The following is a 24,623-nucleotide window of genomic DNA, read 5'->3' as shown; positions in this document are numbered from 1 at the left end:
ACTGCCACTAAAGCCAGTCAGCTTTACATCCTGCACCCAGGGAGCGAGCTCCAGCATCACAGCAATGCTCTGTGCACACACATCTCGGCTGAAATGAACTCAAGCCCACAAAGCCTTGTAACCTAGAACACTATGGCTGCAGCCCACCCACCCACTGCCAACCAGCCAATCACGCTCCAAGGATGCCACAAATGACCCCCCGCCCCCAAGTCAACAGTGGTTTCTGAAGTCCTGGGCTGGTGAAAATGCAAGGTTCTTAGTCATGCTGCAGATGAAATAAGGTATTTGTGGAAACTGTGATGTGAAGATCGGCAGCAGGCGCATGGCCCTCAAGCAGTGTCTAAGAAGTCTAAAGAGGAACGTGAGAAGCTGATGCTAAGGGAGACGAAGTAGCATAAAAGTCAAGGGGACCAGGACCAAGTCTGATAAACTTCGAAGACTTCACAAAAAGATTCCTAACTGCAGGGTTTGCAGAGTGGCTCCCTCGCCACCTAAGCAAGCTACCCACCTATCTGGTACTGACATTGTCCAAGTGACAGCCTGTTTGTGAATGAAAACCCGAAAGGATTACAGGAAAGAAAATGATCAGGGAGAGACACTAAGGCTTGCAAGATAGTTCACAGATTGCTGTCAATTCCAAAGACGTGAGTTCAAATCCAGGACTCACTTGGCTGTCCTCTGGTGCTCACACTCTTGCCATGGCATGTACATGCCAACAAAATAAGTGTGCCTGCCTGCATGTATACTACATACGTACTCAAAGTAATAAAAATGTATAATAAGAAATTCTCTGTTGCAGGATATTTGATCCCATTGTGAACCCAGAGATTGTGAAGTGTAAAAGCCTGTTTTAATTGTGGTGTGGCTCAGTCTTTGATCCTAGAGCTTTCTGTTTACTGTAAACAAGTACTTGTGGTGTGGCTCAGCCTTAGCACACACCTTTAATCCAAGAGCTTTCTGTAAACATGATTAAATAAAGTTAACCTTAGGTCAAGAGGCGGAGCAAGAAACCAGAAGTGAACATGGAGGGAAAAAACTATAGAAAGTGAGAGGAAGTCTGGAAGACTGATAGAGAGATGCACAGGAAGTAGAAAGGAGGGACATTGAGTTGAAGAGTATTTAGGACCTGTGGAGAAGAAGCAGCTTTTTCCTTCTGGAATGTGAGCTGAGCAGGAAGGTGCTTTCTCTGACTCTCTGAGCTAGCAGGTTTTCACTCCAGCATCTGGCTCCTGAGTCCTCATTGGTAAAAATCAAACGTTTGGGATTTTGTTTTTAATAACAATGATTTGCCCTATGCAGAATTGTGCTGTGCAGAAAAACAGGCACTAGCCCTGTTTAACAAGTGAAATACAAAAATCTAAAATAAGCCAGGTTTGTGAAGGCTCACTTCAAAGGGTACAACATTTCAGTATTATTTCACTAAATGGCTTTTGTTTTGGTTTGGTTTTTGGTTTTTGGCTTTTCAAGACAGAGTTTCTCTGTGTTAGCCTTGGCTGCCCTAGACTCACTTTGTAGACCAGGCTGGCCTCAAACTCACAGGGATCCACCTGCCTCTGCCTCCCAAGTGCTGGGATTAAATGCATGAGCCACCATGCCCAGATTCATTAAATGTTTAAATAGCAGTTTAACATATTAAGATACATCAAATTCCTAAATTTACTCCACTTGTTTCATTTTATTTTTAACATGGTCTCTAGAAAATTAAGTATTACATAAATGGCTCAGATCTGTGGCTTGGACACATTTCTGTTGGACCACACTGGCCTAGACACTGTAGCCACACAGATATTAACTACGACCACACACTTAAAACAAAAACACTTTGTAAACCATGTTCCAGGTTGTACTCTGAAATGGATGAAGTGAACTCTTCATGGCTGTGCAAGGGTTTTGGTATGAGCGAGGGTCAGACAGGGAAAGAGACATCGCTTTACTTCATGCATTCATCTCGGCATGGAATTCACTCTCTTTGGAATAAAAAGGCATGAGCCAATTCCATACAGAACAGCAGTCAAAAGCTCTAAACATTCTGAGACCTAGAAATTTATCCTAGCAACTATTTTAAGTGTAGAAGAGTATATGGCATATGTTGTAGAAGCTATTTTAATGTTCATCAAATTGTTCATCAAAATAAAACTATTTAAGAATGTTGAATAATGGGGCTAAAGATATGGGTCAGTGTCTAAGAGCACTTGCTGGCCTGGGTCCCCAGTAGCCATGCCAGGCAGTTCACAATCACCTGTAACTCCAGCTCCAGAAATCCAACTCGCTAATCTATACTATTGCATTCACATGTATATATACCACTGACACATACATATATATTCATAAATTTAAAAATAAACCTTTAAAAAAGAATTTTAAGTACTCTAAAACTATATGCCACACTCAATTTTTCGCTCATTCCAAATCTGTAAAAATATATCTATTATAGATATATCTGTGCCATTACTTGAAACTTAATATGCACTAGTTCATAATTTGCTTTCTTTATTTCACAAAATTATGTGTATGTATGTATGTGTGTACCTACTGTGTACGAGTGTGTGTGTGTGTGTGTGTGTGTGTGTGTGTGCGCGCCTGTATGTGCCTATGGGTGTATGCATGTGTGCACATCTGTATGTGCATCTGTATATGTGTATTTGTGTATGCCTCTGTGTGTGTGCTTGTGTGTGTGCACGAGTGCATGCATATGTGTACACATGCATGCATTCATGTGTGAATTCTGGAAAGCACATACATTCCATGGTATGTTTGTAGAGATCAGGTTGTCTTCCACCCTCACCTTGAGATGGCGTCTCTTTGCCGCTCTTCACTATGGATACCAGGCCAGTTGCCCCAGGTTTCTAAGGATTCTCCCATCTCTGCCTCCATCTTACAACAGGAACACTTAGACCAACACATCTATCTGGCTGCTGTGAGTTCTTGGAATTCACACTTAGGTTCTCAGGCTTATGCAGCGAGCAACTTACCCTCAATGCCATCTCTCTGGCTTCGATTTCTTCAAGTATATGAAGAATTTTGTATAGTTTAGTTTTAAAATAATTAAATAAAAGAATTGTGTTAAATGTTGTATACTAAAATAATCATAGGCGTTTCCTAGCTGGGAACTGAAACAACCGGTGTGTGTGTTTTCCACATTTAACTTCTTCTCTAAGTTTCCAAGGGTAGAATCCCACTGCAAAAACATACAGTCTACATTTTCTTTGTGCTGTCATTCTTTTTTTTTTTTTTCTCATTTTTTAAAGCCTCATTCATGCCTAGATAACTTATTGTAAATTCCCATGCCCTATTTCTTCATTTGCCTATTGTACTGCCTTTGGAAACAGAGCTTCCCACAGATTTTGATAGTGACCCAGAACATTGGGCCAGCCATAGCACCACACCCCACTTGCACCCTTCCATTCTTTTAGACTTTATTTCCCTCCCCAGCGGCAGTGAGTAAAGCGGGCCTCTGGAGGGATTAATCGCATGTTCATTTGTGTTGGCACCAAAAATGCACTCATTTAAAAGCTATGCACCAAAAAGCTCTTAGATTTCCACATGACTTAAAATGATTTTTTTAATGTCAGTGCCATACAAATAAACAAAGTGGAAGGAAGTTTTAAGTGCAGGAAAAAGTAACAAATAGCAAGCCCCAAACCACACGCTTTCTGTTTAAAATTATGCCTAATAGAACCGCTGTTTGCAAAAGAGAAAAAGTAGGCAACTCCCTTTCTGAACACTACTGATTATCAGCCATTACATCACACACATGTCACCTGACACACTCAGATCAGTAAACGTTTCCTTCTGCACAACAGAGGCTTAGTGTTCAAGTGCAGGAAAAAAAAAAAAACCCAGCATGCATACAGAACACCCAACACAAGCCAAACCAGAGGCTGAGCCTAATCGCCCATTTTAATTTGCCCTACCAATCAGTCTCGCTTTGACCAGTAAATATATGTGAAATTCTTGCAACCTCAAAGAGAGCTGATTTCCCACAGCCCTCCTGGTGATGTGATGAGTCTGAGCATTCCATGATGGCACAGAAACCAAATTTCAACAGACAGTGACAAGCTGGCCAAAGCCCTCAAGTTTTAGTAGAGAACAAGGCATTGGGGGACCGTCTGAGAGTTCTTGTTATGATAGCTGAATGCACAATGAACATGAGACTATTATTAATATGTTCATGTACATGAGAGTATGGGTGAATATCTTGCATGTGCATCTTTTTTCTCAAGCCCAGCCATGCTATAGAAAATCCAAGGGTCTAATTCCCAACTTGCAATGATTACAGAAAGCATTCTTGATATTGGAGGATGTTGGATGTCTGGGTGGCACCAACAACTCTCTTCAGAGTCTCCAGTTCTTCACCATAAACTGGCAACACTAATGCCACCCGCTGAAGACAACTTCAAATACTAAAGTCACCAATGAAATTCACCTCAGCCTGAAGTGAATAAACAGGAGCCTCACCTCTTTCTCTTCACTTTGTCTCTCAGATCCTCTGATACACTGGAATGGTTAAATGGCAGTGTTTCTGTTTTACAAATGAGGAGATGTAGGTTTATAAAAACTGAGGTGGGGGCTGGAGAGATGACTCAGCGGTTAAGAGCACTGACTGTTCTTCCAAAGGTCATGAGTTCAATTCCCAGAAACCACATCGTGGCTCACAGCCATCTATAATATGATCTGATGCCCTTCTCTGGCCTACAAATGTACATTCAGGCAGAGCTCTGTATACATAATAATAAATAAATAAATCTTAAAAAAAAAAGAAAATAATTTTAAAAAACTGAGGTAGAGAAATGACAACGTGCTTCCTCTCTTTTAAAGCTATGTCCCTAAAGCTCAACATCCCCCCAAAATTCTAGAATACAAACTAAATGTTGATACTGTGCTCAGCAACTAGGAAATCTCTACTAGCTGGAAGCCAGCTTCTTCCCATGTGCACACACCATGACCTGAGGCTCTGGGGCCACACTGTTGACCCTTTCCTTGGTTCAGCCATGAGCCACGGTGTTTTTCGGACCATAAGACGCACCTCGTTTTTAGAGCAGTAAAACAAGAAAAACAGTAAAAACAGTAATTGGACCATAAGGCACACCCTAATTTCTCCCCCACTTTTGGAGGGAAAAGTGTGTCTTATGGTCCAAAAAATACAGTAACGTCAATGAGAGGTATTTTAAAGATGCCTCAAGAGAGTGTGATAGTTGTCAACTCCTGTGTGGGAAACGAATGCTAACAAGAGCAGAGCCTGAGTGGGGAGGTTCTAAATGGGGTATAAAAATGACATGTAGTTGGAAATAGGAAAGTTGACTACATTCAGTCAAGCAGATAACAAAAGGTAAGTGCAAGTGGTTAAGACACATGCATTTGAGATCTAAGGCAGGCACAGTAGTACAACACCCATGGTGCTGCACTTGGGAAGTTGGGGTACCTGGATGGCAAATTGAGGCCTTAGCTATGTAAAGAAATTACCAGGGTGTAGAGGGAGAGAAAGAGAGAGGAAGGAGGGGGAGAGAGAGGAGTGGAGTGGAAGATGGAAGGAAATAGAATGAAGGAGATGGGGGGGTGGAGGCAGGAGAAGGATGAAGAGAGGAGTAGAGGGTAAGGCATGAGAAGGAAAGAAAGGGGCTAGGAGAGAATAGGAGTGGCAGGGGAGAGGAGGGGAGGGGAGAATTGGGGAGAGGAAGGGAAGGGGAGGGGAGGGGAAGGAGAGGAGAGGAGAAGAGAAGGGAGAAGAAGGAAAGAAGGGGGCTAGGAGAGAATAGGATAGGCAAGGGAGGAGAGGAGAAGAGAGGAGAGGAGAAGAGAGGAGAGGAGAAGAGAGGGGAGGGGAATGAGAGGAGCGGAGAGGAGAGGAGAGGGGAATGAGAGGGGAGGAGAGGAGAGGAGAGGGGAGGGGAGGGGAATGAGAGGAGAGGAGAGGAGAAGAGAGGGGAGGAGAGGAGAGGAGAGGGGAGGGGAGGGAAAGGGAGAGGAGAGGAGAGGAGAGGAGAGGAGAGGAGAGGAGAGGAGAGGAGAGACTGGCCACCTTGAACATCAAAACTCACAATTATCTTAATGCAACCTGAATCAAAAAGGCTTGATTGCAAGATGCAGTTTCTAATGAGATTTCTCCTCAAGGGCAGTTTGCTTGGCTACCAGTTAAGCAAGGAGCTCATCCCAGAAGGAAAGCCTGGCGGCCCCAGATGAGCAATGAGCAAAGAAGAGTGCTGCACTGCCCTCCCCAGCCTCCGGGAATAAGTGGGTGATGCACACATCTCTGTAGCTCTACCCTGTGCTGCACCCCAGTCTTCCCACTCTACACAGCAAGATTAGAAAGAAGGCAGGGACAACCCACATTAATTGGATGGCTAATGAAAATAAAAGTGCAGGTCCCTTGGTTCAACAAGCACTAAGAATTCAGACAGCTACTGAGGAGCACGGAGCCAATGACTGCACAGCCACAGGGAGCCACCCTGAAGTGGTGTAAGAGGAAAATTTACAAAAACCACCTCTGAAACAAACACGTGGCTAGTATTCAGCAAGTCTTACCATTCCAGAGACACCAGTGACACCGGTCACGTTAAATAGGTCCCAACCAAAGTCTTTAGAGAAATTCTCTTCAGACCACATTTGCAGATGAATATGTTTTAATGACAATGAAAATATAGATTATAGATAGAATTCAGTGGTAGAATGTTTGCACAGCAATGAAGCATTATATTCAACACAAACACCCCCACTTAAAGCATTTGTAATGTAATACAATGTAATATTTAATCATCGTGGTATTAATGAATGAGAACAGGCCCAGAATTCTCTAAATAAACAGACACCATGCGCTTCTCCACTCCTGTGAGCTACACAGACCAAAATCAATGGAATGTGGGAAACATGGCCGAGGTGGAGGTTTGAAAAGTGTTTGAGTGCTGGGCACAGTACCACATGCATTTAATCTCAGCATGCAGGAGGCAGAAGCAGGCAGATCCCTGTGAGTTTGAGGCCAGCCTAGTCTAAATAGTGAGTTTTAGGACACTGTCGAGAAAGAGAGAGAGAGAGAGATACAGAGAGAGACACAGAGAGAGAGACAGACAGAGACAGAGAGGGACAGAGACAGACAGAGAGAGAGACAGAGAGAGAGAGAGACAGAGAGAGAGAGAGAGAGACACGTGTTGGACATTGGGCCGGCTCACTGGGCCATGAGACCCCAACTATCTACAAACCAACTGCCAAGTGTGTACATAAACATATCCTAGGCTATACTGTGTCCAGATGAGCCATCAGACACCTGAGTGGGTCCAACCAACGTTAGGTAAGCAAGGCCCTAGTCTAATGCTGCTTCTCAGACAGGAACAATACATGGCAAGTGGCTGCTGCGGCATGCACTAAGGGCTGGGATGGTCTGCTTTATAATGAAGCTGCTACATGCCATAGGTAGCGGTTAGCTCAGTAGGAAAGAGAACATGTTATGCAATAAGCTGGAGCTGAGCAACTTAGCTCACCATTTTTGGCAGGGAGATTAGCTTCTCACTAAATTGAATAATAAAGTCCAGATGGACTTAAAAGTATATAAAGAATGAGGGAGTATAAATGCTAAAATAAATTATAAGTTGATACCTCTGCACTCCTGACATTTGGAAGGCTATCCTAAGCAGAGGAGCTTAAAGAAAAAAAAACTTACTGTGAAAATATTTTTAAGAATTTTACATGTTAGAGGACATTAAAATAAAGTAAAAGGCAAATGAAAATTTTTTAACTTTTAGCATTTGATTACATTAAAGAATAACTTTTTATCCACACTGCAAGGAAGATTAACATATAAATTATATATGATAAGGCCATCATAAAAATTATTACTAATGTATTCAACAGAAGGAAAACATGAACAACTTGATAGAATAACAAACAAAAGGTACATGTGATGTAAATCACACACAAAACACAAATGACTACATAAAGCCTGAAAAATGCTCAACTACAGTGGTAAGCAAGGAAAGAAACGGTAAAAGAACAGTCAACAGCGGTATATCAGTTAAAAATTATAGACAGGCAAGCAAGTATGTGCCTTCAGCACAGGCACTTGCAGCTGGGAGCATGGCTTTGTGGTAGAGTACTTGGCTAGCATACCCAAGGCCCTAGGTTCTACTCCCAGCACTGAATCCAGAAAAAGGAAGAAGGGAGAAAGGAGAGAGAAGACGGAAGGGGCAGGTGGTGAGAAAAGCTTCTATCAGTGGCAGAACTACCATTTAATATCATATTTCTGTAAATGAGTGACTGTGTATGTATGTGAGAGAGGAGAGAGGGGGGAGGGGTGTTGTTTTGGAGCAATTTTTTTGGAAATGAAACACCCAGCAGTCATCCACCTGGGCTCTACAACCAGCTTCTGGGGCAGGTAGACTTGAAGGAGTCTGGGAGATCCCCTAAGGACCCAAGGTTCTCATAACTCTCAGTGAAGGTCTCAATTTGTGAGGCTGGCAGATAGAGTTTCAGTGAGATGAAGTATTACTATAGTCTCCTTTGCCTGACCAATTAGTAGCTCTGTGTTTGAGATGGCAGAATAGATTAGTCACATGACCAACAAGGGTAGTCACAAGCCATTAAAATTTGCTGAGATCTTGTATACCAAGCACTACTCAAAGCAATTTATGTGTTGGCTGTGCTGTGGATACCATTAATCTGTAAGGAGGGAAACTAAGGCTTAGAGAAGTAAGTTCCGTCTTCTTTTTCATTGTTCTAGTGATTTGCCAGAGATCGCACAGTTAGCAAGAAGCGAATGAACGGCTTGAGTCACAGGCAGGACGACTGTGCACAGAGTTCTTAATTCTCAAATTCTAAAACAGCAGAGCTCCGCCCCGAGCCCTGTGATGGCTAAAGTTCATTGCCAACTCGGCTGGATTAGAGTCACTCAGGAGACACACCTGACTTAAGATAAGAGGAAGGCCTCCCTCAGTGTGAGCAGATCGCTTCGTGTGCTTAAGTCCTAGACAGAATGAGAAGGGGAAAGCAAGGAGGCCATTGAGCACCAGCCTTCCTCTCCTTCAGCTTCCTGAATGCTGGTACAGTGTGCATACCGGGCCTCACGCGTGGCCGCCATGGCTTCCGGGTAGAGAGGGCAGAGGACAGCTTTCGGGAGTGGGTTCACTCTTTTCACTATGGACTCTGGGGCTGGAACTCTAGCCATCAGGACCAGTGGAAAGCACCTTTGCCAAATGGGCCAACCTATGGGCCCTACAGGAATATGTGCTTTAAGGGGAGGGAAATAGACCTTTTATTTTTAAAAAGTGCTCGATAGTTCTGGAATCAGGAAATGAAGAAGATCAAGGCTCATCATGCTCCTGCTCACACAGAGGCATTTCAGTGGAAGACTGGTTCACAGGTAGCTATAGCGCATGCAGCCTCATTAAATCAAGCAGAAAAGATCTTCTCTGCCAGGAATTTACAGCTGTACAGCCTTCTCCGCTCTGTCAGTTTGCCTGAGTCCCCCAACTATGCCACTTAGATAGGAAAGGGGTTCCATGCCTCAGCACCCTTTCAGCATGCTAGAACAGCATGAGCAAGAAAGAGTTCTCTGTTATTCTCTTCCTGGTAATGACGCCCGCATCAAAAAAAAATGGTTTCAAGAGATTTGTCTTTATAACCAACAAGAGAACATTCATTCATTCATAAGACAAATATTAACTGTGTAGAGACACAAATTACACTATGAACGCAATGGCCAAAAACCACACTGTAATTTAAGAAAAATGCTCACTTCTGTCTCTATATCCATAAAAAAATAATTATCACTGTGTCCTTAAACAGTGTCTGAGGGTCAGCCAGACAGACACACAGTGTCAAGCAAGAAAGTGTAGATGTCACTGGACAGCCCAGGGCTCTTCTCTCACTGCTACTGAGACCATCAGAATGGCACAAGGACCAACAAAAAGTAAACGTATCCTGCATGAGAAAGAAAGGACTTCATAAACGTAGCATCTCCTTCAAATTGATATAACAGAAAAACCCTTTAAAGATCTAGTAACACACCACACACATTGGTGTGTAACTATAATCCAAGCATGTGGGAGGAGCATTAAGTCTGGAGATCTGCCTGGGCTGCAAACTGAGATCTCACCTCAAAAAAAAAAAAAAAAAAAAAAAAAAAAAAAAAAAAAAAAAAAAAAAAGAACCAAACAGCCATAAAACAGTTTTGCCATGAAAGGTAAAAATGGGCCTCTAGCATAGACTGATCCTTCACATATTTAGTTAACCTAGGCAAAGGACACAGATGAGATGACTAAACATAAGCATGTGACACTGAGGTGTGTAATATGCCTGCTTGCTCCAAGTAGATTTACCCAAGAGGTATTCTCCTCGGGGTTAAATTCAACTCTAAAAATAGCAAGAGTTTTCAGTGCCGGGTATGAGATACCTCCCTCCGACCTAGGTCAGGAAACCCCAGTGATCTCCAAAACAACACCAGCTATTGCCGTTGCCTGTGGTTATCCACATAACACCAAACAGTTGGCTGCAAGGCACAGAGAAATCACTCTCAAATTGACCAGGACACTTAACTTCCTTCCTGCTAGTTAGCTTCCATAGTGCCTGAAGGTGCTATGAGGGGTGCTGTGGGGAAGGGATACAAATGCCTTTCCCAGTACTGGACCCTGCACGGTACAATGTCAACCTAATAGGCAGGAGGTGCCCACAGATACAATAGTGGCATGACTGTTATGGGGTAACCAACCACTTCCTGATTGGATTCTCTGTTCCCCAGAAAGAAGTTCATGGCTGATACTATAAACCTGGTCAAAAGCCATAAGTAAATAAGTCCTTCACTTGCTTGGTTAGAGTTACGCCTAGATATTATATATTGCTTGTAGCTATCGTGAAGGGAGTAGTTTTCCTAATTTCTTCCTCTGCCTATTTGTCCTTTGTATATAGGAAAGCTACTGACTTTTTTGAGTTAATTTTGTATCCTGCCAATTTGCTGAAGGTGTTTATCAGCTGTAGGAGTTCTCTGGTGGAATTTGGGGGGTCACTTATATACACTATCATATCATCTGCAAATAGGGATAATTTGACTTCTTCCTTTCCCATTTGGATCCCCTTGATCTCCTTTTGATGTCTTATTGCTCTGGGTAGAGCTTCAAGAACTATATTGAAGAGATATGGGGACAGAGGGCAGCCTTGTCTGGTCCCCGATTTTAGAGGGATTTCCTTGAGTGCCTCTCCATTTAATTTAATGTTGGCTATTGGTTTGCTGTATATAGCCTTTATTATGTTTAGATAAGTGTTTTGTATTCCTGATCTCTCCCTTTTCTGACCACATCCCCTGGATGGGGAGGCCTGGTGGCACTCAGAGGAAGGATAGCAAGTTACCAAGAAGAGACTCGTTAATCTAAGAGCATATACAGGGGGAGGAGGTCTCCCTCAATCATAGACATAGGGGAGGGGAGAAGGGGGGAAGCGGGAGGGAGGGAGGAATAGGAAGATACAAGGGAAGGGCTAACAATTGAGATTTAATATGAATAAATTAATTTTAAAAATTAAGAAAAAAGAAAGATTCAAAATATGACATAAAAAAAAAGCCATAACTAAGGCAGTCATAGGCCCAGAGGATAACACAATATTGTCATTTTAATAAATTGTCATGTTGCCAAATTGTCTTCTAAATATGTATGTTTATGCCCATAGATCTGTTTATGCCCATAGATGCACTCAACCTTGGTCAGAGAAGCTTCTCTTTGCAGTAGCAACAGTCAACACAGATGCTCATAACTGGACAAAATGCTGTGAGTTCTCAGCTTTAAGTGGTACATCTTTATTAATCTGCCGCCTGCCATTGCTCCACAAGGCTCAGGGTGTATCTTGGATTTTAAAGTGTAAATAATGTATGAAATGCTGTATTCTGGACATTGCATGGCTGTTGCACTCATGAACTCACAGCAGTTGTGGTTTCCTATACGAGTTCTGCACAAGAACAAGCCAGCCAAATCTCCAGCATGAACGGGGGAGGGGATCTCAAGGCTCTGTTCCTAGCTGAGGAGATGCTGGCAGTTAATAGCTGCTGGGGAAAGGGGACTCCTTCTTTGGAGATGTGGCTACGGTTAAGTTGCCATGGGCTAGTGGATGGCACCCATGTAGCATCACTAATCAGACTTAATGCATTATTTAATAAAAAGAAAAGGAAGGCGTCAAGTTAAGAGGGAAATGCAGAAGCCCCCGTTAGGCGTTGGTCGGGTGCTATGTATTCCAATGCCAATTGCTGGCCCCCAAGATCTGGTTGCTGCCCAGAGGAGCACATCCTCACATACACTGATCTTCGTTGTGTAAACCTTGCTCTGCCTAATTCAAAGCTGATTGGTTAATAAAGTTACTGAAGCCTGTAACTGGGCAGGAAAGGCATAGGCAGAGCTTAGGTGTCAGGGCTTGGAATCTCAGGGGACCCTGAGGGTAAGAGGAGGAGAGAGAGGAAGCAGACGATGTAGCAGGAGAGGATGAGCCTGAGAGAAGAACAGCATGGACTGTGAGCCTGCGGCCGTGAGGGCTGGCCTAATGAAACAGAAGCAGCCCAGACAGCAACAATTATGACAAATAACATGTGGTGTGGAGCTGGGAAATAGAAAAATAGCTTAGATGGTTGATACCTGCCAAGTTATGGTGCCTTAAAGCTTTTATAAAACCAAGAGGTCTCTGTCTCAATTATTTGGGAAGCAGCTTGGGTAGAGAAGCCCTCTGACATCTAGTATTAATTCCCCAACAATCCCTTGTAACCACTGCAAAGGAGCAGAGTGCTGCACCCGTGTGGGATGTCTCCAGCACACACGGTGAGCGAGGTGCACTGACAGGTGTAGTGTGCTGTTCGTTCAGCCTCACAAATCACCTCACTACAAATGCATCCTATCAGAAAGATTCTGGAAAGAGGCCAAGCAGACAAGGGTAGTAACTTTCACAGACAACAACATGGGAGATTTGGCACTAGGAATGGCTACAATTTTCTTTAGAAAAATATATTCATGTTAATTGTATCATTAAAATTAAGTTAAAATTAGACTTTTATGCTCAAGAAATTAAATGTGCAATCAGCATCTCAGAGTAATTTAGGATGAACACATATAATAAAAGTGAATGGCAAAGAACATCAAATTGAGGCAAATCCCAGACAGCTATTTTTTTCCTTCAAAAACTGCTTATTCTTAATCTATAAAGAATGAAAGTTTAAAATACATAAATGAAAGTAAAAATCTATAGGTTTGATCATCTAGTACTTTTATTACAAATGTAAAATCCCAACCTTGAAGCTAGGCAGAGAAAGAATTAAAAGTCCAGCATTCACATACTCAAAAGGCTGGAAGTCTGGCTACACACTATGTTGGGAAAATATCAGATGACACTTCCCCATCAGCCATTGTGCACTCCTGAGTGAAGCATATCGTCAGCTCAGAGCATTACTGTGGATATGGAAAGATGCTCATGGAGACACAGAAAAGTGGCCAAAGAGGTATGAAAACAGAGGAGGAGGGAGAAAGGGAGGAAGTTAAAAATGACAAAGCCCAAACAAGAACAGGCTGCCAATCAACACTCATATCCTGCTGGTGATGTTTTCCTAGAGTTTTCTAAAATGTCACCACTGGGGGAAACTAGGGCAGTGGCATATGATTCTGTCTTTATTATTTGTCACAGTACACAGGAATATGCAGTTATTAGAATGTTTTAAACCTCTATTTTGAAATTCAGAATGTAAATACCACCAATGCTATTTTTAAAACAAATTATTGATACCAGACAGAAACTCAGGAAGACAGGATGTGGTCTTAATTATAGTCATATAAGTCTTCATTATTGTCACCCAAATACTGGGAGTGTGTGGTAGCTTCTGGGGAAAGTAGAGAATAAAGTGGTAAAAATCATACAACAATTTTAAGCATGCGACATAGCATATCTTAGTGTGCTGGTGAGAGAGAAACATATCTAATAATAGACACTGGCACTATCCGGCACTGACCTGCTTATAGGTTCCATCCAGCAGGGTGTCCAGATGTTGGAGTGGGGCAGGTGTCTTATCTCTGAATCTTGTTAGAAGCCGACGTTGGATGGCCCGGAATTGTACAGCTCTTTCAGATAAAAGTTCTTCTAATTTCTCACCATTCATCCGCAGCTATAAGGAATAATTTCTTACATTGGGGTTAAATAGATATGATAAAAGATGTTTAAATTAAAATATAAACAGTGCATTATAAGTGTGTGTAAGAGTTGGACAGATGTACAGATTAAGGGGAATTAGGACTATGTGGTATTCCGTACGTGACTACACAGACAACAGGAAAATGGGTAAATAAAAACTGAGTGAATCTCTTACAGCATCTTTGGGGAAAGACTGAATATCTCTAACATAGTTCTTTAAAACTGGCTACATAGAAAATTTTTAATTTCTTTTTTTTTTTTCATTGCAATAAACCAAATAGCAAAAGGAACAAAGGATTAGACATAGAAGCACTAGAACTGAATTTGTACTTATAATCTAAGCTTTTACTGTTTGAAACAAAAGCCACTGACACATATCACAAATATATATATATATATATATATATATATATATATATATATATATATATAAACACACAGAACACCAAACTGATAAATTGCCAATAAAAAGAGGCAAACACAGGGTTTGGGAGAAGTCTGGGTGGGTAAAACTCTTGTTGCATAAGCACAGGACCAGAATCTGAGTCCTGGGAACCCCTGTAAAATGCAGGCCAAAGTGATGGCCTCCTCTAACCCCAACCCAGAGACAGACACAGGCAACCCTGGTCACGCTGGCTATCTGGAACAGGAAGAACTGGTGAGCTGTGGGGTGTGGTAAGTGGAGTGGAGAGCAATCCAGGAAGACAGCCCGTGTCCCCATTCAGTTCCCAACATGCCTGCACACCCACAGTCTCACATCCTGCCTTTATTACTTCTCTACTGCTGTGATGAAACACCGCGTGACCAGGGCACTTCATAAAAGAAACTGATTAACTGGACTTTTGGTTACAGAACTGACAAGGAAGTGAAGACATGGCAACAAAGCAGACAGGAGTTCGCATCTTACACCACACCGAGACGCAAACAGGAGACGGAGCACCGTGGGCATGGCAGGAGGCTTTTGAAGCATCAGAGACCAGCCCTGCAACACACCTCCAACAAGGCCATACATCCTAGTCCTTCCCAACCAGTTCAGCCAACTGGGGGTTCAAACTTATTAGCTTAGAGGGCCCATTCTCTTCCAGATCACCACACATGAAGACTGGCATGCACATACGAATATACACTACACAAATACACACATACAAAATTAATTCTACATGATTAAATACTGTAAGCAAAGTGATAAGACACATGGCAAGTTGCATTAAGTAATAGTAGTATCTGTAACCATGACAAGAATTATGCCATCATGTCGAGAAAGCATCTACAAGCCACCGTAAAGAGGCCAACAGGCCAACAGAAATCAGTAAGAAAAAAAAGATAAAAATGGGAAGTTTTAGCAATAAAAAAAATGACCACTTAATTTATTTATTAATTTTGTGCAAGAGTTTCATCATATAGCCCAAAAGAGTGTACCACAAGCCCCGCCCACTTACACAGAGTGTACCACAAGCCCCACCCACTTACACACAGTATACCACAAGCCCCGCCCACTTACACACAATAGCCTGTGATCTAACAATCCCACTGTTAGGAATTTATCCAAGAGGCAATGCTTACGTGTACTATATACACGTAAGGATAATCTTAACATTCTTTTGTTATTATGCTTAGACATAACAAAGTGCCTATTAAGAGGGAACGATTAAATCAAGAGGAATACAGAGCAAGGGATGTGTTAACATTCAGTACTCCCTAGTGACACGGTCAATAAAGCAAACCAAAGGTCACAAAACAGACTCATGCGATGCTGTCCACCAGTGTTTCCAAGTAGAGCTAAGTAATATCATAGTTCTAACTATACAGAATATTTCTAGAAAGATACATAACACCAATAGCAGCTCCCAAAGAGGGGACAGACAGGCTAGGGGATGAGCCTGTCTCCTAACTGCGAGATATTATATCAGTTTTTAAAAATCCAATCAAAGTCTCTTAAGGAAAAACTACCTTTTGTTATCAAAAATTAAATAGCAGGACTGAAGAGCCACAGCATCACTAGAGATGCTAACACAGAGAAGGGAAAACTTCGTGGATCCCACCAATTAACAACCAATGTCTGCTGAGAGATTTAGTCTCTCAAAGCACATCTGATTCAAAATGGTCATACTGAAACCACACACACAATCATGAAAAGTAGACTCTGCAGTTCATGTATTTATCATTGTGATAATGGCAATATATACATATCACAATACTAATCAAAGAAAAAGAATGTATTACCTTGAGGGGGGGGATATGTGAGAAGTTAGAGTGAGGGGACATGAGAAGGGCTAGAGGGTGGAAAGACAAAAAAGGAAATAATACAATTAAATATTTTAATTAAAATGTATCCATTGCTAGGATAGGGCAGCTGGGAATCAACAGAGAGGAGAACGGGGAGGGGGGGGAGGGAAATACAAAAGAAGAGGGAGGAGGGTAAGAGGGAAATAGCAGGATACAAGTGATCTGTGGGGAAACAGGAAAAGGAACACTCTTTAGGAAAGGTGGGAGGTAAGCACAAAAGCAAAGGGAGGTGGATGAAATAACGAAAGGATGTGTGGGAGAGCCACAGGAGGCATGCTATAATATACATGAGCCATGCATAAATATACGTATATAGTTTTATAGTCCTTTCTAATCTAGGCTGATGCTATTCCTACCAAGAGCCAAAGGCCGCCCATCAAAAACCCAGTGTCAGACATGAGAAGCCCTCTTCTAGGTTGCTGGCCAGGGCTGTCGAAGAGACTCCCAAAACATGCCGCCGATTGCTGCTACCCTTGGTTACCCTCCGGAGGTGGAAGGTAAGTCCTATTACTGAGGACACCATGCACTTCTGACACGGGGCCCAGGAACTCCTGAGCTGGAAAGGAAAGCCTCCTTCCTGAGAACTAGCAGCCATGGCACCAGAAAGCACCTTGCCAGCTTCTAAAGGAGGGAGGCAGCCCACAGTCCTAACCAGCTACGACATCTATGAACCACCATGACAGCCAGCACGACATGATGACCCGAAGGGTACAGTAGTGGCATGCATGCCTTAGTAGTAACCAAAGGAAGGCTCTCTAACTGAACTGAAAACCCACTTGACAAGCAGGCGGCGCTGCCTGGCACGGGGCAGGCAGCTAACTACTCAGTGCTACTGAAGTCTGGTTACTGGACGAGATCCTACAGCCACTAATTTACTAAAACAACACAATCCCTACCGACAGTCTATTAATATTTGTACTTATACCCACAGATAAGTTTTCCCTCCTCAAGGAAACTTCTCTTTGCAACAGATGGAGACCATTACACAAAAACCACAAGCAAACAATATGCAGAGTCCACTCCTAATGGATACTTCTGCAAAACACTCCCACACTTAAGGCTAACAGAACATTGCAGAAGAGAGAGTTGAAAGATTGTAAGATACAGCTGGAGAGATGGCTCAGTGGTTAAGAGTACAGTTTGCTCTTCCAGAGGTCCTGAGATCAATTCCCAGTTACCACATGGGGGCTCGCGACCACCTATATATAATGTGTTCTGATGCCCTTTTATGGCATGCATGTATATATGCAGATAAAGCACTCATATATGTTAAATAAATACATAAATCTTTTTTTTTTTTAAAGAATGTAAGAGTCAAAGGATCAGGACATTTGCTATGAGACTGTCTCGAAACTACATCCACAAAGTCTCAGCACCATGGACTGCCCAGACGTGAGCTGAACAAGGACACCACCGCTGGGCATGGCAACTGACCGAGGAAAAGCCCACAGTGCTTCAGCTCAACACAAAGAGCTCTAGGCAGCTGAGGGATGCTGAGAACAGGAGATGGTCATCTCCAGGGACAAGCACACCAACTGGCCGTCCAGTGCCAAACAGTCAACCTTGAAAACATAAATACAAGTAACACTGTATGGACTTAACAGGTTATATTTAGGGATACATACGTATATACATATATGTATACGCACACAACAACAATTAGTTGTACTTAAAAAGGGCAGGAATTCAAGGAGAGTAGAGATGTATACGGGAAGGTTTGGAGGAGGAAAGGAAAAGGAGAAATGTAATCTATTTATAGTCTCAAAAATTTTAAATGGTAAAAGAATATGTGGACAGCATAAAATATTAACAAGATGAATTTTAATAACTAAAACTTTAAAAGAATAAATGGTTCTGGAAATAAGGCTCAGCTGTCAGAGTACTTCTGTAGCGTGCTGGAGACCCAGGGTTCGAACCCTTATACTATGTATACCAGGCATGGTAGTGCTCAACCTGCAATCCCAACACTCAGAAATGAAGATAGGGGCATCTCAAGTTCTAAATCATATTAACCCTCCAGTGCATGGGATCTGTAGGCATCCTGGGACACATGGGACCCTATGATAAGAACAGTGGCAGGCCAGTTATACCTCCCCTACCTGAGGTCTGCTTCCACGATACTCCAAGCCTATCAACACACAACACTAAAGACTTCCTCACTATGCAGGTATCAAGTGGGCTACCACTTCGATGTGTAGCAGGAACCAGAGATTAAGGTGTTTTTCAATATCAGAATTTCATACTTTAGGGATCTAGGGCAGGCAAGATGGCTCTGTGGGTAAAAGTGCTTGCTGAGCAAGCCTGACCTCACAGCCCACAGGGAAGGAAGCCGACCACTCCTGAAAGCCGGCCTCTGGCTCCCGTCCGCAGGCGCCTGACCCTCACATGCATACCACGCACACACCAATAATAGTGATAATAATAAAAGAGTTGCAACACTTTAGCAAATATTTATCAATCACAAGGCCAAAAACTAAGAAGTACAAGGAATGGAACAGACAAGAATTTCTTCCTTGTTTATACAAAGCAAAACAGATTCTAAAAGCTATCTTGATTAAAAGTTTAAGAAATTATTCATAGCTGAAAACAGACAGTAGCAACAGGTAGCAGAAGAGACTCATTACCCCTGTGTGGGTAACAAATCAAAGTGCCTCAACACTGGGGAGTCCCTGTGCAAGAAATCAGGAGGGGAAAGTGTATGGCAAACCTATTAGCCGAGAGAATACAGGGAGCTCTGTATTAGACATCAGGAGCACGTAGTCAGCACTGTCTCTCTGTGGACTCTTTCAAAATCCACCAGACTTCGCGGGCCAGTCCAGCCAAGCTAAGACTTCTCGGAATATCCTAGAAGACTTAGAATGAGTTCAGTACTTCAGCACAGAGCTTCTGCAAACCTGTTCTAGAAACAGTATTTGCAAAACTAATGTCAGAGGTCTAGGAATGTAGCTCAGTGGTAAACACTGCTTACTATGCATAAGGCCCTTAGTTCCACTCGCCAACACTCCAAAGGATACAGACAGATAGACAGACAGACAGAGATATATTACTGAAATATTAAAATTCAAAATGTCTCCATTTAAAATACCTCAATATATGCTCCCAAACTGTCAATTTTGGTGCCACAATTGAGTTAAATACTAACCCAGAAAGTCAGTGTCAACAGGGCTGGGGAGATTACCAGTGGGCACAGTGCGTGCTGTGTAAGACTGAGGCCCTTAGTTTGAATCCCCCATATAAAAAGCCAAAAAGCCAAGAGTGAGGGTGGGGGATGGGATATCGACAGTCGCAACCTGGAGCCTAGCTCTCCAGCCAGTCTCTAAAAGAGAAAGAAAAGTAGAGAAGACATTTGGTACGTGAGCCTCAGAAGTGCCCGGAAAACTACTGCTTCCTTTAAAAACAACCACTTTAGGGGCAGGAGATTTGGCTGGAGGATAAAAGTACCTGCTGTTCTTTTTTTTTTTTTTTTTTTTTTTTTTTTAAATTTATTCAGATTACATCTCAATTGTTATCCCATCTCTTGTATCCTCCCATTCCTCCCTCCCTCCCGCTTTCACCCTACTCCCCTCCCCTAGGTCTAAGACTGAGGGGAACCTCCTCCCCCTCTATATGCTCATAGGCTATCAAAGTCTTATCTTGTTAGCCTGCTGTCCTTCCTCTGAGTGCCACCAGGCCTCCCCATCCAGGGGACATGGTCAAATATGGGGCACCAGAGTTTGTGTGAAAGTCATTCCCTGCTCTCCACTCAGCTGTGGAGAATGTTCTGTCCATTGGCTAGATCTGAATAGGGGTTCGATGTTTATTGCACATATTGTCCTTGGTTGGTGCAGTACTGTACCTGCTGTTCTTACAGAGGGCCCAGGTTCGGGACCCAGAACCAATGCTCAAACTGACTGCAACCCCAGTTCCAGGGAAGCCGGTATGGCTTCTGCCTCTAAGGTTACCTTCATGCATGTAATGCACATACATACACTAAGGACCACATATGTACAAATAAAATATAAATAAATAATAAATCTTTTAAAACAATAATAAGTAGTCTCTCTAGTAACCAATGGTAGATATTTAAATTTTCTTTCAAAATTCCATTTTTTAAAAAATCCATACTGAATCTGTTCACAGACTCTATTTGGTAAGGACTTTAACACACGCAATGTTTAAAATAATGATAGTCACTGTCTGATTCATTCAGAAAACAGGAATATTCCAAATACTAAATTAATCCTCAAAGGCTATAGAAATGGCACTACTGAGCCACAAGAACCCAACACAAACCCTGACAGAACCTCCAAGGCAGAATAAGAGCATTGAGAAGAGCACAGTCATGTGGGACCTCATTGCTTTCTACTTTTAAGGACTCACATTTACCAAGCAGCCATTATGCTAGGTACAAAAGAGCATTTTACGTGGCCATTCTCATTCCAATGCAGGCAATCCTCCTCCTTCTGCTTTACTTGTTACAGATGAAAAAAGGACAAAAGAAAAACATCACCTTATAATCACAGCTCGCCTATGACCTGCTAGGATTTGTTTAGTCAAATGGCTGATGATAAGCTCGGACAGTTACAACCCTGGGGTACTGAGGCCAAGCGGTAATTTCACATGTGGAAGAAGCCACTAGGCTCTGTTTGAAGGGAGACCACAAGCTCAGCTGCAGCCTGCCATTCTGCAAATTTCTGTAGCTCCTCAGTAGCTGGGCAAAGTCCTCCATCCACAGGAGAACAGCTCAGCACACGCGCGCACGCACGCACGCACGTAGCACACCAGCGTGTGCCTCAGACGCTCACTTCCATTGTACTCTTGCTTCTTTGACTTTTGTGTAAAGTAAAGGTTACGTGGTTCGATATCATACCTCAAAATGATGATCAATCAACTCAAAATACTCTTGAAGGGGCACACATCCAGAAAAAGAACACGCAAAATCTTTAATTCCCTGTTTTTCAAAATGTTCCTGAAGGCGGAGGATGAGTTCATTTGTTACGAGCCAAAGATCTTCAAATTGTTCGCTCTGAATGCGGTATCGTTCTAAGAGAGAAAGATAATGGAGGAAAAGTGCTCGTTAACACACGATTACCAGCTGAAACGAGATGAACTATCAAGCAACCTTGGCATGAACGCTACGAAAGGATCAAGATCCCCTTTATCCTTTAAACGCATGGCTGCTGCTTTGTCCTGGATGTCCTTCCAGGAGAGATGCCCAGGCACTGGCTGGTCCTTCTTATCATGTGTCTAATAGTAAAGGATTAAACAGGCCAACTGTGGTGCAACTGATGTGGCTGATAGCAGCCACTGGAACCTCCAGTGTGGGTGTACTAGTCTACTTCTGAACCCTGGTGTGAGATAAAATGTATTCCACATGATCACCACAGTCGTCATCAACGTTCTGTTTCTCTAACAGTTTCTTGATTTAAAAAGAGGTTCGTGTTTGACACTTCCCTAAATTAAAAAGAAAATCGTGTTTCCCTCTATTCTCTGAAATGTAAGCACCAAAAGAGCCTGTGTATTCTCTGGTGATGATGGCTGTGATGGTGAGGCCAACAATGACAGCAAAGATGATGGCAGAAGTAGCAATGACATCTGTAAGGCCAGCGACAGATGGACAGCAGCTATGTGCCAAGTACTGGGCTGGGGCTGTACCAGTTTCTTATTATAAAAAAGAAAATGAAGCAGACAGAATTCCAGTGACTTACCCAAGGATATACATTCTTCTTTACCTATTTTAATGTCCCTACTCTTCAAGGCATAGCTTGATCTCATCCAGCCCAGCAGAAGGCCACTACACACTAGGCTGTCAGTCAAACTTCAACTGTCTGACAGGGTAATAATGCTATCCTCATTTTTCCAAAAAAAAAAACCCAATCTCCGAAGGGTTTAAGTAATTGCCAAGGTCATCCAGCCAGTTATGCACGGAGAAGAGACTAAACTTCTAATTACTAATACGAAAAGACTAACCATTGCTCTTAGCCACACAACAACGTCCCACGTATGTAATACACACACGCTCAGTGGATCTACTGTTGCCCAGGCATCTAACCACTGAGTTTTAACGTCCAAGATGATTATATAAAGTCCCTTGGAAAAGCTCAGCAATTACAAATTCCATTTAATTCACCATCAATTATTTATATTACATACAATTTCTAAGGAAAGAAATTATAAAAGCATCGGCTTTTTTTTTCATTAGCAAAAATCAACAAGAAACAATGTGCCAAAGGCCCGCAAGGCATGGATTTGGCTATTAACCATTTCCTCAGTGTTCACACTCCAAGGCTTTCCACATTATATACTTAATGGAAAGGAGAAAGGCAACTTTTTGTTTATAATGTAGGATAAAAGAGTTTAGAGTTTTTAAAATGTGCTCTCAAAATACTAATAATCAGAAGAGTTGCCAAGTAAGCATTCCACGTGTTTATCCCCATTTCTTTTGCATCCTGTAACAGTGCTCGGTGGAAATAAGCACTTCAGCTTCCAAATAAAACAAATCCGGACCATCAGGCCCAGTCGATTGCCTCTCCACTCTACCAAACAGTGGAGAAAATGGTGTGTCTAATTAAGCAGACCACAGAACGCCACACCAGATTCCACTCACGCCAGATCATCTGAATTTCATCAATACGAACACAGTTTACATTAAACCACAAGCAATGCATGCATATAATTATATCATTTGGAAAACTTTTAAGGAACTAAAGATAAGCGCTTTTAAGCACAAAGTTGGAAGAAATGATATAAACAATTTCAGTAGACATAAATTTAAAATTATAAATATATAACTTCTTCAATATTAATAGAAACTATGGAGGTACAATCATATCTACTTTCCAAAATGCTTTTTGAAAGCAAAATTTACAGTCTGAACAAACTGTCTCCATAGTAGAGAAATTGCTAAATATTAACTGATGAATCATTATTCCCACACTGCTCACTGGGTATAAGGCAGATATCAGAGGAATTCAGATCTGTCATTATAATCATGAGTTGTCCCTAAACCATTTGGCCTCACTAAAGGACTGTCACAGAACTCCTAGTTCGATGTCCAAGGCACGTAGGAAGATTCACTATGTATAACTCCTTACATATCTGCCAACATCCGAAGATATCTTTCCTACTTCCTTTATCTAGTTCTCCTATTTATCTCACAAGATCTTCACAACATCTCCTGTAGATCTATTCCTTTTGTCAGCATATCAATGTTTGATGCTAATTCTCCTTAGCCACCGTTTGTCTCTCCTGAGGAGGCTGTACTATCCGTAAGGGACAGCAGTCACAGGCCTACTCTGCCAAGATGGATTGAAGTAAGACTTGCACACCCCTGGCTTCAACACACTTTAGTTAGCAAGTTTAAAGACCATGGGTGCTTTCGCCTACACCTGCCAGTTCAATTTCTCTTTACATGCACGTCTATGATTCGTCTACTAAGCCCAAAAGCATGCTAGGTAAAGTGGGAAGCATTGGACTTTCCAGCTTTAATTTTTTTTCCATCTGCTCCCCTTCTGGCATGTTAAAAACCAGCAGACAACAGGAAAACCCAGTGTGTATGATCTCCCCATTTCTACATGCCTACTTGCATCCATGCAAATGAATATGGGTGTGTTTAGCATTCTCTGCTCATGACCAGCTTAGCAGGACACAGAAGCCCAAGCTGAGAAATGTCTCCCTTCCACTGTGGAGGAAATGGTTTCATTGTCCAATAACTACTGATGCGACCCAGTTTTGTTGGTTAGATGTTGGTTGTGATTGGTGGGCTGGTTGGTTGTAGTTGGTCAGTTTTGGTTTGTTTGTTTGTTTACTTGCTTGCTAGATGGCCTAATGTGGTTGTAAACTCATGAAACTCCTGGTGACACCTCTTGAGTGACTGAGATTTTAGGCATGTGCCACCATATCTGGTGATGAGAAATTTTGATGAAGAGTTCATCATCCTGATTTATTTCTTGTCAGTAGCTTGTTTTTCCTTTTATAATCCATATGATATATCCTTAGTCCATAGAGCTCTCAGTTTCACATAGATGCATCTAGATGTGGGTCACTGTTTCACTTGAGGGCTAAAGCTCAATTGGGCCTTTCTAGCTTCCTCACATTTTGTGTCTCCACCCACCCTCTCTTGAGTTTAGCTACCTCTTCCCCAAAGACTACACCTTGCCTTACAGACCTCTCATTTCAAGAAAGTGTAGTCTAGGGCTGGGGAAATAGGTTGGCAGTTGAAGTGC

At 42.3% G+C, this 24,623-nt stretch overlaps 2 protein-coding genes across 6 annotated transcripts in view; both read right to left on the bottom strand.

The window, feature by feature from the left end:
- Positions 1–24,623, bottom strand: part of Prkcsh (protein kinase C substrate 80K-H) — an 827,425-nt gene that overhangs the window by 194,187 nt on the left and 608,615 nt on the right. The gene's annotated exons all lie outside the window — the stretch shown is intronic.
- Bbs9 (Bardet-Biedl syndrome 9) overlaps positions 1–24,623 on the bottom strand; it is a 388,213-nt gene that overhangs the window by 178,675 nt on the left and 184,915 nt on the right. For all 4 annotated transcript variants that reach the window (XM_051156063.1, XM_051156062.1, XM_051156064.1 and 1 more), the window contains 2 exons: positions 21,269–21,441; positions 13,955–14,107 (listed from right to left, as the gene is read on the bottom strand). In XM_051156063.1, coding sequence (XP_051012020.1) covers positions 13,955–14,107; positions 21,269–21,441 — 326 coding nt within the window. The remainder of the gene's footprint in view (positions 1–13,954; positions 14,108–21,268; positions 21,442–24,623) is intronic.

The sequence above is a fragment of the Acomys russatus genome, chromosome 14 (genome assembly GCF_903995435.1).
Source record: "Acomys russatus chromosome 14, mAcoRus1.1, whole genome shotgun sequence".
Taxonomy (NCBI): Eukaryota; Metazoa; Chordata; class Mammalia; order Rodentia; family Muridae; genus Acomys; species Acomys russatus.
This window is presented reverse-complemented; position numbering and strand designations above follow the sequence as displayed.